General features: G+C 29.6%; 1 protein-coding gene and 1 pseudogene across 1 annotated transcript; both read right to left on the bottom strand.

The window, feature by feature from the left end:
- Positions 1–1,173: 1,173 nt before the first annotated feature.
- LOC107058389 (protein DETOXIFICATION 29-like) lies at positions 1,174–5,897 on the bottom strand. Its single transcript, XM_015304047.1, has 5 exons — positions 5,664–5,897; positions 3,943–4,484; positions 2,778–2,864; positions 1,994–2,050; positions 1,174–1,276 (listed from the first exon to the last, which is right to left on the bottom strand). The coding sequence occupies exons 1-5, from the start codon at positions 5,895–5,897 to the stop codon at positions 1,174–1,176; spliced, it is 1,023 nt and encodes a 340-aa protein (XP_015159533.1).
- An 8,718-nt stretch (positions 5,898–14,615) lies between these two features.
- The window catches only part of LOC102582846 (protein DETOXIFICATION 32-like), an 18,405-nt pseudogene continuing 15,707 nt past the window's right edge, over positions 14,616–17,313 (bottom strand).

Raw genomic sequence — 17,313 nt, 5'->3', positions numbered from 1 at the left:
TCATGCGGAAGCTTACAATTGCAATCAAGACGGTGATAAATTAGATGACAAATAAAGCGATACTAAAACATAATATTATTAATATGAAAACTAATTTAAAAGAAAAAAATATTATAATTGTTGAGAGATTAAATCTCCCCATAAACAAAATTCGCTAAACGACTACATTATGGATTCTATTGTGTTATGCTATGAGAATAGGGATCTTCAATTTATAGATCTCCAAAATATTCCTCTAAGGAAAGAATAAACCAAATATAGAAGAAAATTATATTTTCCTTTTAGAAAAAGTTCAAGCATTTATGTTAATACTTTGACTTTTCTTTAAGAAAAAAAAATAAACTTACAATTAAGGAAAGAAAATCAGGGCAAAACCCTAACAAACACCCCAGTTGAGGGAAAAGCATAAAATAAGACCCAAAGGAATACCAAATACATAGTAGCATACTATGTTAATGTAAGCTACATATGTTTGCCTTCCTGCTCCAATAGCCACACCTAAAATCATTTATCTTGTATTAAAATTTGATCGATCAGTTAAAATAATTATACTTGCTAGTTAAATATATAAACGTTATTTCTCTAAATGTACTTTTAAATGGTGTCCCTAAAGACATGATTTATATGTATCATTTAGTTACATGATTTATCCTTCAATTTATTGATCTTTAATTTTGGTCATTTTAATAAGCTGGTCAGTAATTCTTGTCTTTTAAATGGGCTGATCTTTAATTTTTACCTCTTGAAGTCAAAATAAATGCCTAACAAGGATTACATTCTTTAAGGGCGTGAAACATAATTTATAGGATAATATAATGCAAAATTATAAGTTTATAGGATAGCATGGTGCAAAACCACCTTATTTGAATGAATAAAATTATCGCGCGTTTTATAAAATAATTAAAAAAATCAAAGGAAAGAATTGAGAAAGACGAGACTTTTTTTTTTAAAAAAAAACCAAAGATTTAGTAATTAATTTTGATTCTCTAAAAAAAACACTATAAGTATTTTGAGACAAAGAAAATATACCTGAAAGGGTAGGTTGAAGACCGTTAAGCATAATTGTAGTTCCTAAAAGTGGGGTAAGTTCAGACACGACTTGCTGAACCTCAAAATTGTTTGTAAACAAAGGTAGATATCGATTTCAAGCAAAAAAAAGTGCTATTGTAATTATCACTCCAAGTAAAAGTGAAGTAATTGACAGTTTGACACCACTAGGACTGAAAATTTTGCTGCTCTGGGGTGCCCAGCTCCTAGTTCATTTGACACCCTAACACTACACCAAAAAGAACAAATTCATTTTTTAGGTTTATTACTCTATTCAGAATCGGGTTGATATCTCTTAGATAGTTATATAACTAATAGTTATTATCTCAAAATGTGACCATTCTTCTTGATTCTATTTTTCTTAAACGACTAAGAAAGTGACTTTAAGAGATAATAACGATTAGTTGAATGACAATATGAGAAATCAACTGATTTAGAATAATAATCTTTTGGCCAAATTTATGTGACACATTTCACTTTTGAAGAGTCAAATTGACTAACCTTCGAAGTTAAATTGGATTAGATCAAATCAGTACACTACTAGAGACAAAATAAATTACCATCGCGAATCAATGAGAAATTTATGCTATAAAATATGATTTTTCCGTCCTAACAAACTAGCTAATTGAAAAAATGCTTGATGGAAAATAGATTTCCGTTGAAATATTGAGAAATTTTCTTATTTTTCTTGTGAAAATATTACTATTTTTTCTTTTTTCACTGATTCAATAAAAATATCTATGAAAATAGCCACTAAATATTTTTCAATGAAAAAATAAAAAATTCTTAGTAGTGATATTCTAAAATTAAAATTTATATATTTAAAAACCAAAACAAAAATATTACTTAAATTATAATTCTTCTCATATCAACTTGATAAAAAGATATTGATCAAATTTTACGTAATTTGAATATTAAAAAAAAGAAAAATATCACACAGACCAACCTTTTTGCTGCATTAAAACCAATGCACAACATGAACATCCACCCAAGTAAGCTGGTGCTGCAAAACATCGAATAAAAAAGTAAGCATAGTAAAAAGAGTTAATATTTTCTTTTAATGGATTGAGAAATAATTTTTAGTGTTTGCTGCCTGAAAACGACATATATTTTAAATATTTTTTTTCATATAAACACATTTTAATCTAAGATAGTAAGATTTATAAATTAAAGTGAAAATACATGTCACCAGTAATACATAAATATGCCATTTAACTTGATCTTTGCTCACATTTATGCCCTTCAACTTTGCGTGTGCACAAAGAGATACTTAAACTTGTATAAAGTCGAACAAATAGACACACATATCATATGTGGCATCCTACGTGACAATGTGAGTTATACGGGGTATCCTAAGTGTATTATGTCACATAGGACTCATGTGTCTACTTGTTCAACTTTATAAAAGTTTAAGTGTCTACTTGTACACACCCAAAGTTGAAGGGCATAAATATGAAATGAGGTCAAGTTAAAGGGCACAATTATGTATTATTCGTATGTATCACACTTCTTGGGGTGCAATTCTTTCATGAATCCTGCTAATGCGACATGCTTTGTAGAATAAACCATAAATTATCCTTTTTAAGTTTTATTTACAAAAGCAAATTTCTCACTATATCTACCATAGCCATTAATATTAGGCATTGTAGCGTCTAAGCTTGCATTTTGCATTTAAATTTGCATTTAAACATGCGATATAAAGTCTTAAATTCAAACCAGCGTAAACTCACCATATGGAGACTGCGTCAACAACAATTTTTGCGTCCTTTACGTATCCAGCGGAGAGAATCAAAGCCATGAAGTACCAATACTCTAAGCTACACAATTTACAAATTTAAAAGAATTATTAGTTACTAATTTGTGCCAAGTAATTGCATGTCAATTTCTGATATAATAATTAAAGAGGAAATTAAAGATAGTGACAATTCTCTTTTAATTTGATCTCATTTCACATTTATGTTCTTCAACTTTGGGTGTGCCCAAGTAGACACTTAAATTTGTATGAAGTTGAACAATTAGTAGATACATGAGTCCTACATGACATAATACACGTAGGACACCACATATGACTCAATTTCCATGAAAGATGTGTGTGTATATTTGTTCAACTCTATACAAGTTTATGCGTCTACTTGTGCACACCCAAAGTTGGAGGGCATAAATGTGAACTACTGCCAAATCAAAGGGCATATTGATGTATTATGCCTTTTTTCGAAATTAATTTAATTTTTTTTTATCTAAATTAGATTAGCTTAATTTTATATTTTAAAATTTATATAGTTGACTCTCGAAAAATATGGAATGTGACAAATATTTTGGGACGAGGTGAGTACACATAAAAAAAGGCATAATACATCACTAATATACCCTTAAACTTGGATTCAGCTGTCATTAATGTCCTCCAACTTTGGATGTGCACAAGTAGACACTTAAACTTTTATAAAAATGAACAAGTAGGCACATGTATCCTACGTGGCTAATACACGTAGGACACAAAATTGACATATAGGATGTCATGTAGCACTAATGTGTCTATTTGTTCAATTTTATACAAGTTCGTTTGGTTGGGAACAAGTTATCCCAAGATTAGTTATTCTGGATTAGCTATCCTGGGATAACTTATCTCATCATGTATATGGGATAACTTATTCCATCACTATGATATAAATGGTGGGATAAGTTATCCCAAACATGACAACCAAACAAGATACAAGAAATTTATCCCATCACTATTTATTTTAACACCTCACACCAAACGACCCCTAAGTGTCTACTTGTGCACACCAAAAGTTAAAGGTCATAATTGTCAACTGAAACCAAGTTAAGGGTTATGTATTATACCTAAAAAAAATACGTAAAGACATAATATATAAACATGTTTTTTAAGAGACTTACCATATCATTACACCAGACGCAAGTGACAACCTAACAAATCCCCAAATATTTTCAAATGCCTTGGAAGTAAATCCAGACCAAGCTTCACCACAAGTCCCACACAAAATGTAAACAAATTGAGCAAGTGCCATGAACCACCATGAGACATTTAGCACTACAGCTCCAGCCACTAGCCCCAGATCCATTTTCATCATGAAAAACCAGCTCAAAAGGGTATGGTCAACTAGCGCGACTGTGGCTATAATGACCATAACCATCATCTTGCTTTGGGCTTGAAGGAATTTTTGAATAGGGAAGTTCACAGCATAGGCAAATAGTTGACGAATCATCCAAAGAGAAAATTTACTTGCCCATTTTGCTATGTCCATAGGCTGGCCAAGGAGTACCAGAATTTGATTGGCAAATAAGTAGAAAAATACTAAGGCCAATACTGTTGTGTTGAGTATTATCAAGGACCTTTGCAAATAAACACCTAACATGTCTACTTGTTTAGCTCCATATGCTTGTCCACAAAGTGTTTCTAAAGCACTTCCCATTCCTAACTGTTAGAAAAAGATCAAATATTTTTCGTAAGATTTTCAAATTAATGATATATATTCCCAATTAAACATCAAACTGTACTTAATTTATCCATCTTTATTTAAAATAAAAACAGAGAAGGTTTCTCTGGAATAGACATTTCATTTTTCACAAAAACTACCTACATACATACGTGACAAACATTTATATTATATTTATGATACATAGCTATAGTTTTAAAAATTTATGAAACCTAAACATTTTGTGTTTTTATAGCAAATACACAATAGTACAACGCACGTTGATACATCTCTTTTCGCATATTCAATACTCGCTATAGCGATAGAGCTAAGATTTTCACTAAGGAATAACAGAAAATTATAATTATGTTGTTAATTAGGATCAAACACACAACCTTAAGGAAATTTCGCAATACCTTAATTAACCATTGCACTCAATCTTCAACATATGTTAAGAGGTGTTAACACTTGATATAAAAAACCAAACTTTTACCTATCTATATAATATCTCCCTTGCTTCTATGTGTTTGACTTATTTTGACATGATATAGAGTTTAAGAAAGTAAATAAAACTTTTGAAATTTGTGGTCTAAAATTAAAGATATGTCAAATGTATCAAAATACTCTTTAATCTTGTTGTCTTAACATGCCGTATGATAAGTTGAAATTAAAGAGTTTCTAAAAAAATGAAAGGGGCATTTTTTTTTTTAAATGAACTAAAAATAAAAGTATGTCAAACAAATTGAAAAGAGGGAGTATAATTTTTCGACAAAGGTGTGTCACTTGACATAAGGGAGGACCTACGTGGGCGCCAGGGGTTCACCCGAACCCCCTCGACAAAAAATTACACTGTATATATAGGGTAGATTTTTTATATTTTGGTACGTATACTATTTTTTAACCAACAAATGGGAGAGATAGCCCAATGGTACTGGACTGCGCAACTTGGGCGTGGGTACTATCCCAAGTTTGCAGGTTCGATTCCTGAACTTTGCAAGTTCAATTCCTATACTTTGCACTCTAGTACACACATTTATATTTATTTTTTCGAATCCTCTGAGTGAAAATTCTAAATCCGCCACTGAGTCTTGACAGATACAAACAGAAACACTCCTTATGAGACAAACAGAATAAAAAAAAGAGTAAAATACATAAATTGAGACGGAGGAAGTAATAGATTACCAAAGCACCATAACAGAGTCCAGCAATAATAGAGTTTTCTACAGAAACAGCAGCAAGTCCTAGACGGAGGAAGTAATAGATTACCAAAGCACCATAACAGAGTCTAGCAATAATAAAGTTTTCTACAGAAACAGCAGCAAGTTGTAGGACTCCAAGATGGACAGCAAAGAGTTGAGTGATTTGAGCAATTGAGTATTGACATATGGACTCCAAGATGGCCAGCAAAGACTCCATAATTTCTTGGATTCAATATAGAATTCATGGAGGAAAGTTTTGACTCCATCAATTCTTTGTATATCATGCTCAGAATCAAAAGAAGGCAAATGGTGATAATCTTCCTCCATTTCTCTGAAAGGATGTGCTTAATTTTTGTTTTCAGAAATACTTTTTACTGTTTAATTGGAAGGAGAAAACCTTCTCCTATAACATGTTATAGGAGTGTCAAACTTTTCTTAACTTTGTCCTGGCTGTATTTATGCCTTCCAATTATCGGGGAGTATAACTAGACATTTAAATTTGTATAAAGTCAAATAAATAGATATACACGTTCTATATGACGTAGGATGCTTCATCTGACACACTTAAAAAACTTTTATCATTTTAAAGATAAGTGTCAAGAACACACCTATATACTATCCTTTTTTTTATTTTTAGTTTCATACCGAAAAGATTAGAAGTGTAAGTTTTATATCTAAACTCTCACTTATTAGTTGAGAAACACACATCACTGTGTGTGTAATACACTCACTTCTTTATTTGAACAAACCTTGCCACATGATATTCCACATGAATAATATATTTCAGCTTAACAAAATTAAATAAATCATTAATATTAATTAAAAGTTAAATATTAAAGTATTACTACCCAAAAAAAAAAGAAATTACTTTTTCAAAAATAAAATTTAATAAATTTTTCTTACCCCACTCCACCACCTCCTCCCCCCGCCTCTTTTTTTTTTTTTTTTTTTTTCCTTTATAAATATTTTAAAAAAATTTTTTTTTTTTTTTTAATTTCCTTTATAAATATTTTAAAAAAATTCATACTTCATCCCCCCTCCCCCAAAAAAAACCCCACACCTTCCCAAAAAATGATAATATTTTAATATTTTTAGAGTACTGCTCGCATGGAGCGGTGGGTTGGGTCATGACACACTCCCAATAGCTTATGTCTGATACTAAAAAGAGATAGTTTAAGTGTTTTGACACTTATCTCATTAATTTAATAGGACTTCAATTATTGGTAAAACTTCATTCATTTGAAAATATATGGTTCAAAATGAAATGTCAAAATCACACTTAAACTATTTTGTTGTTTTGAGTTTCATACCTAAATTATTGAGAGTGTGAGTTTCATACCTAAACTATCTCTTTGATCTTCCTTCTTATTAGTAGTATTAGCACTATTTTTGTTGTTTCTTGTTCTTCAATTTCAACTTTCACTGTTTTTTCCTTGCTCTGAGTTACTATACTTTCCCTATTAGTTGTGTATCAATCTCCGTTTCACATTGATGAGTTGTTATCATTGCTCTCATATTTATATCATCGTTTTTTTTTAAACTATTTGATACATTTTATTCTAGCGAGAGACCTATTTGAAATAACCTCTTATCTCAACAAAGTACGAATAAGATTTACGTTCATTCTATTTTTTTCATACCCCACTTATAGAATTTTTACTTAATATGTTATTGTTATCGACCTTTTGACCACCTTTAATAAAACAAAGGTTAATAAGAAATGCATTAAATGGATCCAATCTTGACGCATGAAGGCTATATATTAATGACGAAGGCTCTTACAAACAAAGAACATGTTTGGCATGCAGTACTGCTAATAACTAATTATTTTTATAAGCACTTTTTAAAAATAACATTTCAAAAAAAGTGTTTTTGAAAAAAAAAAGTAATTTGTGTTGGCTAATTCATTTGAAAAGTGTTTTTGCTAAGCAAATTGTGATTGGATAATCTTTTTAAAAAAAATACTTTTGTGAGTCAAATTACGAAAAAGGGAAAGTATCAATGCACTTTTAATATTTTGATTATTTTATAGAGATAATTTATTTTAATTATCTATTATAGAATTTTCAATTAAATTTTTATTGTTATTAAATGAAAATGTACATATTCAAATTTTCAATCAATATTGCACAAATGATAAAAAATAAATTAAACATAGATATAATATTAACATGACGATTTAAATATAATTAAAAATATCAAGCAAAATAAATTTAAAAATCATTTCACAAAATAAATCACTACATATAAAAAAATCACAACAAAAATAAACAAGTATAAGAGATATATTGGTAAATATGTATATATGACAAATATAATTTTGTCTTGAAATAAATAGTTTTATGTTTCTTCTTCTGCTTAATACTTTTTTAAAATAAAATCAAATTTAGCTTCTTCCAATAAGAGAAAAGTTATTTTTACTTCCGTTTAAACTTTAAAGACACTTTTACTGATTAGACAAACACCTTATTTTATAATTTTTCTCAAATAAGTATTTTTGGTCTACCAGAAACAATTTCAATCAACCTCAAAAATCCTTTCCAAGAATCTCATAACAATTCAAATCATGATAATTGATTGATCACCCCAAAATCAAGATTCTTTTATCAATTTGATCTTCAAATGCACGACCTTTTATGTTCTTTTCTATCCATTCAAATATTAATTGAGTATATTTTTCTCGTTTTGCTTTTAGTAATAATTTTTCTCAAAGTAATAAATACAAACTAGTTAGCATAAAAATCTAAATAAAAGCACATATACATATTTTAATATTAGAATTATTTAGACTAACATTTTTTTATTTATTGAAGAGAGATTAAAGAAAAAATATTTATTAAACAACGATTAACATTTGAAATAATTAAAGATATTAAATAAAAATATAATAATCCAAACATATATATTTTTTAATGGGTATATAAATAAAAAATGGGAAAATTAGCAAATTAGTCACAATCCCTAACATAATTATTAAAAAAATCTACACATTAAAATAATTATTAAAAATGTCAATATGTCAATATTTTAGAAAATAAATTGTATCCTAATATAATTAAAATTCTTTCCTTTTATTTCTCAAATTAGGCCACATTGGAACTTTTTTTTTACTCCGGTAAAAAAATTTAAAAACACACCCTATTCCCCATTTACCCTACTTTTTGTGATTTTGTTTTCATATTTGAAATTTAGTAGATCGTAGTAATCTATATTAGTATCCATACAACATATATTGTTTGATTTTTTATAAATTCACATTTAATAATTTTGAATTTTTCTTATAGTATTACTAATGCACAAGAATACAGATTGAAGTCATGAAACGCGTCAAATATCCAATAGGATTGTCGTAATAATTTATTTCCTCGAGGCCATTTTACTTGTTATATTATTTTAGGAAAATTTTTCAAAATGTCAATATTTTGACATTTAATAGGACCCCTCAGTCACACTTTCAATATTTATTTAAAATATCAATATTTTAGTTTGTTATGTATTTGATTTATGTATTTTATATTTGTTTGAGTTATAAGAATACAATTATTTAAAAACATAAGAGCCAGTATATTTTTGGGAGTAGTATTGAGCACCGAATTGTGGGAGCGTTCAAAGAACCCACAGCCCCCATAGAACCATGTAACCATCATGGGTAGAAGAGGTTCATACTTTTTAGATGAATCCTTTTCAAATTAGACTAGTGGATCCATTAGGCAGTTCAGGTTCTATACCTTTGGCCAGGTATAGGATGCTCTGGCACCATGAGGTTGATCTTTGTATCATCACTGTAGCTCTTATGTGATGGTTATCGGTTAGAGAAACTCCCACAACAGTTATTGTATTTTTATATACATCAGTTCATTTGTATTTCTACATACATCTCAGATTTATTGTATCTTTGCATACACACAGAGTTTATAGCATGTTTTTAAAAAGCTTTTCTTTATATTGCACTTGTTTAAATTGTTTTATATTGAAATGAGTCAGTCAGGTTGAGTTGAGTTGAGCCAGGTAAGTTATTGAAATGAGTCAGTCAGGTTGAGTTGAATTTACGTGGTAAGATTGATTTTCCAAGATACAAAAACTCTTTTGGAAATTTTGCTATTGAAGTTCCGGTTAAATTCATATAAGGTGAAACAGGAATGGAGTTACAAGACATTTTACTATTGCTCAAGGACGTAATACAAAAGACTAACACATCATTTGAGAAATCAAGTGATGACATATATACCCTAGCGTCCAAGTTTCATGAAGAAATACTAGAATGGGAAGAAAATGAACAAGTAGATGTGTGCATGGCATCGAGTTTGTGTGGATTCCCTATTAATGAAGCTGGTTTTAGTTGGGGAAAACCTTGCTTGACTAGTTTAGGATTGAGACGTAGTGATATGTTTTGGTTGTATGATACAGAATGTGGCACTGGAATTGTTGTTCAAGCAGATTTGAAGAAAGACTACATGGAAATGTTTGGATGTGATAAGGAATTTTTCATTCAATCAAAGATATGAAGATGTTTGGATGTGACAAAGACGTATCACTTTCACTTGTGAGTATTGATGTGGTGCCTAGTTCAGTCTCCTTAAGTTACGAGTATTGATGTGGTGCCTAGTTCAGTCTCCTTAAGTTACAAGGAGCATGATTGCTTGTGTTTACTCTTCTTCTTTTTTATCCATGTCCTTCCTTATAGATTACTTCACTCCCTGTTCATTTACCTGCATTTTAGACTTGTCCATCTCAAATTGTCTGTCCTGATTTTTAAAATGAGTTATCTCAAATTATTGTTATTTTAGAAGTTCAAGATAATATTAATTATTATTTTTATTTTATTCTTGGTAGTTATACTTGTTTTTTAAGGCTATAAAGTACAAACACCTCAATAAAATAAATATTTATTAGAAACATATTCTCTTTGTCCCATATTAGTTGATCACTTTCCATTTTGCAGGGTACTTAAAAAATCATAAATAAGAAGATAATTTTACTAATTCACCCCTTAATAAACTTATCGAAAATTTTACAAACAAATGTGAACACTTTAAAAAAGATTTAATTGCAAGGGTAATATAGAAAAAATTTAACTAATGCTTTCTTATTTAGTAAGGTGATCAATTAATATGAGATAGTTTTTTAGTATAAATTATAGTGATCAATTAATAGAAGATATAGAAAGTATTATATTTTCAGACATATATAAGGGTAATATAGTAAAAAAAAAACTTCTTAATTACTCCCTCCATTTCATATTAATTGAATTGTTGAGACATTTTTCATTTTTCAAATTAACTTAATTGTTCAATTTTCTAGACTACTTTAAAAATGTTTTAAAATGTTTTCCAATTTTACCCTTCATTAGTCAGTATTGGAATTAGTTATTAATTAATGTTTAGTTATTTTAATCATAAATTTGATAATAATTAATAAGGGTAAAAATGGAAAGTTATACCTAATTTATGTCTTAATCTTCTTTTCTTAAAATGTGTGAAATACCTCAACAATTCAATTAATATGAAATGGAGGGAGTAATGTTTTCTTAAAGGAAGTGTAAGAAAATATGATCAAAACGAAGGGAGTACATAATTGTTTATTAAATGAGGTCACCGCAAGAAGTTAATTATTTCCTGCGCAATGTGCATTAAGGTCGAAATGCACAAATACCTCCTTTTGAAATCATTAATTGACTTATGGCGTATTTAACTTTTCTTTTTTGAAAAAAAAAAAAAATCGCCTATAAAAATTACATATTATACATTCTATTCTCCTCATACTTCACCTTTGAGGAAGAATTTTTTAATAGGGAATCTCATTGCATGGGCAAATAGTTGAGGAATCATCCAAAGAGAAATGTACTTGTCCATTGTGATGATCTGTCACATCATCATGTCATATAAGCGTCACGCAAATGTCATATGGCATAAAGTTGCTCATGTGGATGGCTTACATAGGAGAAAGACTTTTCCCTCTGGATGATTCTAGAGAAATATAGAGATCTCTCAGGGAAGATTATAGAATTGCATAGAAGGTCCTAGAATATTCTCCCATTGTGATGATCCGTCACATCATCATGTCATATAAGTGTCACGCAAATGTCATATGGCCTAAATGTTGCTCATGTGGATGGCTTACATAGGAGAAAGACTTTTCCCTCTGGATGATTCTAGAGAAATATAGAGATCTCTCAGGGAAGATTATAGAATTGCATAGAAGGTCCTAGAATATTCTAGTTATGTAGAGAGATCTAGAAAATAGACCTAAATATAAATACGGAGGAACTTACATAGTAATTATTATTTACATATTAGTCCCTAAGTTAACCGTATAAATAGAGGAACATCCATATGAAAAATCATCAAGCAAAAATCAATTAAAATCTCTATAAATTCTTCCTAACAATTCTCTTGTGTTCTTTTTTTATTTCTCTTAGTGATTCTTGGAGTTTTAGTTGACTTGATATAGTAAAAACGTGAACAATCTGTCAAGTACGCTTAGTTGGAGTCTAAGTCTATGACACCATTCTGCAATCTCAAATTCTCAATAGGTTGGCCAATGAGTTGTAGAATTTGAGTGATAAATGAGTAGAGAAACATTAAGGCTAATTCTATCTTGTTGAGTATTATCCTTTGAAAAAAATATCTATCACTTTTAATTTTTTTTAAAAATATTGAGAAGAAATTATTTATATAATGTGTAAGGATAATATTAAAGAATAGTTAGTTAACATTATTGTTGATTAATTCGATCGATAAATCTTTATAAAATTATGTGTCATCTCCTCGATAAGCTCAAATTGGTTGTCACATTGAAATCCGCAACTCTTTGGCCATCCCCGAGATCGTTTTATATTTGAAAGAATAAGTTCCTCCTTTCTTTTTTGAAAATTTGTTATAACATACAATCACAAACATTTATTTATACAAGAAATATGAAGATATGTAATTTATTAATGCGGAGACTTAGGATATTCTGATACTTTTTCTATGAGACATGATTTGCTCATTTGATAAAGTTCGTATAAGAATTGAGAAAATTTTGATAGTTTTCATAAATTAAAGAGTTTTAATGTTTATCAAAAAATACAACTTAAAAATTCAAATAATTTGTCCAAACAAAATTTCAACTTCTTTTCAACCTAATTTAAATTTGTTAGAATATGCACAGCGGAAGCATTTTTCAGAATCACAAACTTACATAAAAGCATAATAATGTAATCTAAATAAATTGTGAAACTCTAACCTTTTGTAGCTTTCACACAACTCGTTCAGGGACTGGGACTCCAGAATTGCAGTCTTCTACTAATTTCTGACTAACTTTCTTAATCAAGTCTTGTGTGGGCAAGAAATTTTCAACCTTGGATGGATTTTATGATAGTTTTAAGAAGATCCATTGTGTTGTACTCTTGAGAAACACATATCCAAGCGCGTGTAGGGAAGCTTGAGACTATATTAGGACTTGTGTAGAGGTTTCTGGCAAGAGTACGGTCTTGCCTAATCCGCCCATTCCATAAATGGAGAGGATGCTTCGACGAGGCTCTGCTTTGAGAAGTTCAGCTAGCAATGTTTGTACAACATCCTGAAAGCCAACAAAAATGTGATCCTCATCTACATATGAGGTAGTTCTCCTCAATGTTCTAACCATGTCAATAGTTATCAACAACCACTAAATATCATTAAGTGTATTTAGAAAGTCATTAAACACCAAGGGTAATCAACAACCATTAAACACCATTAATAGCCACTAATAACCATTAAACACTATTATTTGTTTCTTTCATCTTCTAAGGAAATAAAACATTGCAGTTATTTTCTTTTTTCTTCTTTTAAGGAAAGAAAAAGTTTCTCTTTTAAACTAATAAAAGTCAAAAACAATTTATTCCTAAGCTGAAAAAAAATACTAACAATCCTTTTCTTTTCCGAACTCGATCAATTAATCAGGCATAGTAGGGACCACAAATTTATTAGCAGAGGCTTCCAATTATAATATTTAATTCGTAAAAAGCATGAATTAACCATATCATAATAAATCACAGATTGTACCACTAAAAATCTGCAACTGCACTCCTCTATTTAATTTCAATTTTTTTCATTACAACTTATTTAACTCCCCATGTTAGAATTACCGACACCAATCAATTTAAAATTAAACTTACTAGAAAAATTTTAATCCATTGATTAATTAATCCTTTATCTTTATGACTTAAATTAATTCACATGACGGATATACATATATAATCCACCTGCAGGGTTTTCACGTGACTACTTATAAGCAACCATAAAGGGGTGTCTTCTTTCTCATATCCAAGATATGGTTCTATCAGCTAATTATTAATTCACGAATGTAATTAGTTATTATCCAATCCATTAGAAAATTTTTTGACTCATCATAGAGTCTCACCTTTTAATAGATGAAAATAATAAAGCAAACTACACAGATCATAATAACTACATCAAGACTAAGAGTATAAGCTCATTTAATGGACTAGAGATATTATTTATTGAAATTCAGAACCTAAATGCATATCTCAATTTGGTCCGTTCAATACATGCAAAATGTACTAACACAAGAAGTTGGAATTTTACCATTCCCATAATTAAGATTGAATTACTTTTAATCTTGTGTTACAATCATCAAGATGTTTGTCAAATTTCATCTTTGATTGTGAACATTTAATTTATGACTTATAAGAACCGACAATTTTAATCTTCTGCGTATGAGTTAAGCAACTCCATACCCAAAAATCGTCTACTATATAAGCAATGGACACACATATAAACACAATGATCTATTCAAACAAAAACTTTATTGTAACAATTTACATAAAACGTAATTAAAGTCTTTATAAAGGATTAAAATCAATACTATAACTCAACCATATGATTAATAGTATATCCCAACAAAGTCATGTCCAAATAAGCCCTTAATCATTTGCTACCTCTCCATTCTTTTACCCTTTCTCAGCAACGGAAGCCTGCAGCAAGTGGGAAAATGAAGTACATTGATAACATTTTCATGTACAGTAGGAAGTAAGCTTTGTTTGGTACCTATTAAGTTATATTTTTCAACGTAAAAAGGTAAAGAATGTACTTACATTATGTGAAATTGAATAATAATGTCCTTTGTTAATACTTTGATCCAAAAATATTTTCGTTGTTAATATTTTAATCCAAAATGTTCTTATTGTTACATTTGGGTCAAAATTGCATTTTTTCTGATGAACATATTGTTCCTTTTCTGTATAAACACGTTTTTTTTTCTAATATGATCATAGTAACATATCATTAATTTTCATTTAAATAACGATAAGATTCATTTTCCTAATAATATATAAACTATATTCATTTAAACAATTATTTTTTTTACAAAATCTCGGATAGACACCTTGTTCTTTAAATTAAGCATTTTTTGAAAGTAAAAAAAAACTCTTGATCTTTCAAAAACATGATCAAACAGGCTCACATAATAATGGAAATGATTAAACAATGTTTTTCTTTTAAAAACACTATTATACATGATGGATTTGCAAGACATTACCTCTTTATTCCAGTTAGTTTTGGAAATCATGAGAATAAGAATACTGGTTTGAAGTGTTGTTCCTAACAACATTCCGGTCCACATGCCCTGCCATTTATAGTATATAAATATATAAATATAAATACAAACCAAAAGAAAAGATAAGAACCATATATAATAATGTTCCCAACATTGTTTTGACTTTGTACTTCCTCTGTTTTAACTTATGTAAAATATTTTTATTTTTTAGTTCGTTTCAAAATAGAAAGAAGGAACTCTCTTCGATCCAAAATAAATGAATTTCAGACACTTTATCTATGTTCCAAAAATGAATGAATTTTAAAAAAATTAAAAATGTATTAATTATTTCTTTCCAAAATTATCTTTTATTCAATGAGTTTTTCAACTACATATCTAGTTTTTAAAAAAGTTTGGGAAGAAACAAAAGAATAATATAGACAAATTATCCTTTAACTAATATCATGAATTACTTTTCTTAAGAGGTGTATCACACTCTAAAAATGTAACGATCTGATCCGTTGTTATTAAAGGACACCTAATACGGAGTCTCAAAGTTTTGGAAATATGGTGTAAGAATTTTTAAAATTTGAGCACACGATGATTTTTGGGTCAGGCTGACGTTAGCCCGCCGTAGCGTGAGGCTTCTCGCTATGGTGGTGCCGCTATAGCCGGCTGACGAAAATTCTACAACCTAATTAATGTGTAGTCTTATACTTTCCTCTCACTTTTGAAAGGGGAAAATAGATGAGGACTACTCCAAAAAACCCTCCAAATGCACACGGGAAAGGGAGCAATGAGGGGGACGGGAAAGGGAGCAATGAGGAGGGGGGGGGGCGAGGGGGGCAGAATTATTGTGCAATTAAGGTAAGAACCTAAGGAATTCCGGTTCTTGTTCATCATGGTTTGCTCTCACGGAATCAGAAGTTCATCAGTTGATGCTTGACGCTCAAGTAGGCTAGATTTCCTTCAACTGAGTAGTTAAATCCGTTTTACTGCATTATATCTTGTAAATGTTTAGAGATTGCATGCATAGACCTTTGAACATAGAGTCTGAATGGTTATAGGTTATTGTTATTAGTGTTAAAGCACGAGATGAGATAATGGCTAGGGGTGACTCTCTAGTCTTGTTTAGCTTTGAGTTTCCTTGTTAGGATGATTTGTGTTGTCCAATAGATATAGGTATTTATGTTTACTGCTTGTTGTATCACATGGGTATGTATAATGGGGAGAATATATGAATGCATATATAATGATAATAAGTTGATAATCTCATATAATGAATCAGTTATGTTACTTGTGGAAGTGTTATTGTTCATGATGTTTGTGATCGTGCATGATTGTATGTGTGATAACGATTCTCCTACCTAGGTGTTAGAGTAGGTGCTTGCACGGCCCAGTGAATCGGATCGTGATAAAATATGTCTCTGTCTACTTAATTTTAAAATTTCCTTTTACCTTTAATGCCTCCATCCACTTAACTTAAAAGTTCCTTCCCTCTGTCAAGGATATACATGGAACAGTATCTTTCTATAATTAGAAATAACTTGATTTTAATATTCCCCTTAACCTTAATGAAATACTCTCTCTGTCTAATATACCAAATATATATATATTCACTTTTACTTGTCCAATTTGAAAAATCAAGAAATAATTTATCATTTTGTTCCTAATTTACCTTTTTTATTAATTATAGTCATTTCTTAATGTTTGAATTTATTATATTCAAAAGGTAATGTAATAAAATTATGATTCTATTTATTTCTCCTTATGTCAAGTCAATACTGAATGAGTAGAAGAACAGAGATTAGTTTGTACTTTAGATTTTCGAAAAATAAATATCCATTTTTATTAGTCCAATATAAGTTGTGTTTTTATTGTAGAGAAGGAGAGTGATTACAATACCTTAACACCCATGTCGAGGGAAAAGTTAAAAATAAGACCCAAAGGAATCCCAAATACATAGTAGCATACTATGTTAATGTAAGCTACATATGTTTGCCAACCTGCTCCAATAGCCACACCTGTAATTGTTGCTCCATTATTAATATTAATTAATAAACAAGCGATATACATTTTATTGGCTAATATTTTTTTGTGGGGTGTTTTTTTTA

The sequence above is a fragment of the Solanum tuberosum genome, unplaced genomic scaffold, assembly GCF_000226075.1.
Source record: "Solanum tuberosum cultivar DM 1-3 516 R44 unplaced genomic scaffold, SolTub_3.0 scf00510, whole genome shotgun sequence".
Taxonomy (NCBI): domain Eukaryota; kingdom Viridiplantae; phylum Streptophyta; class Magnoliopsida; order Solanales; family Solanaceae; genus Solanum; species Solanum tuberosum.
This window is presented reverse-complemented; position numbering and strand designations above follow the sequence as displayed.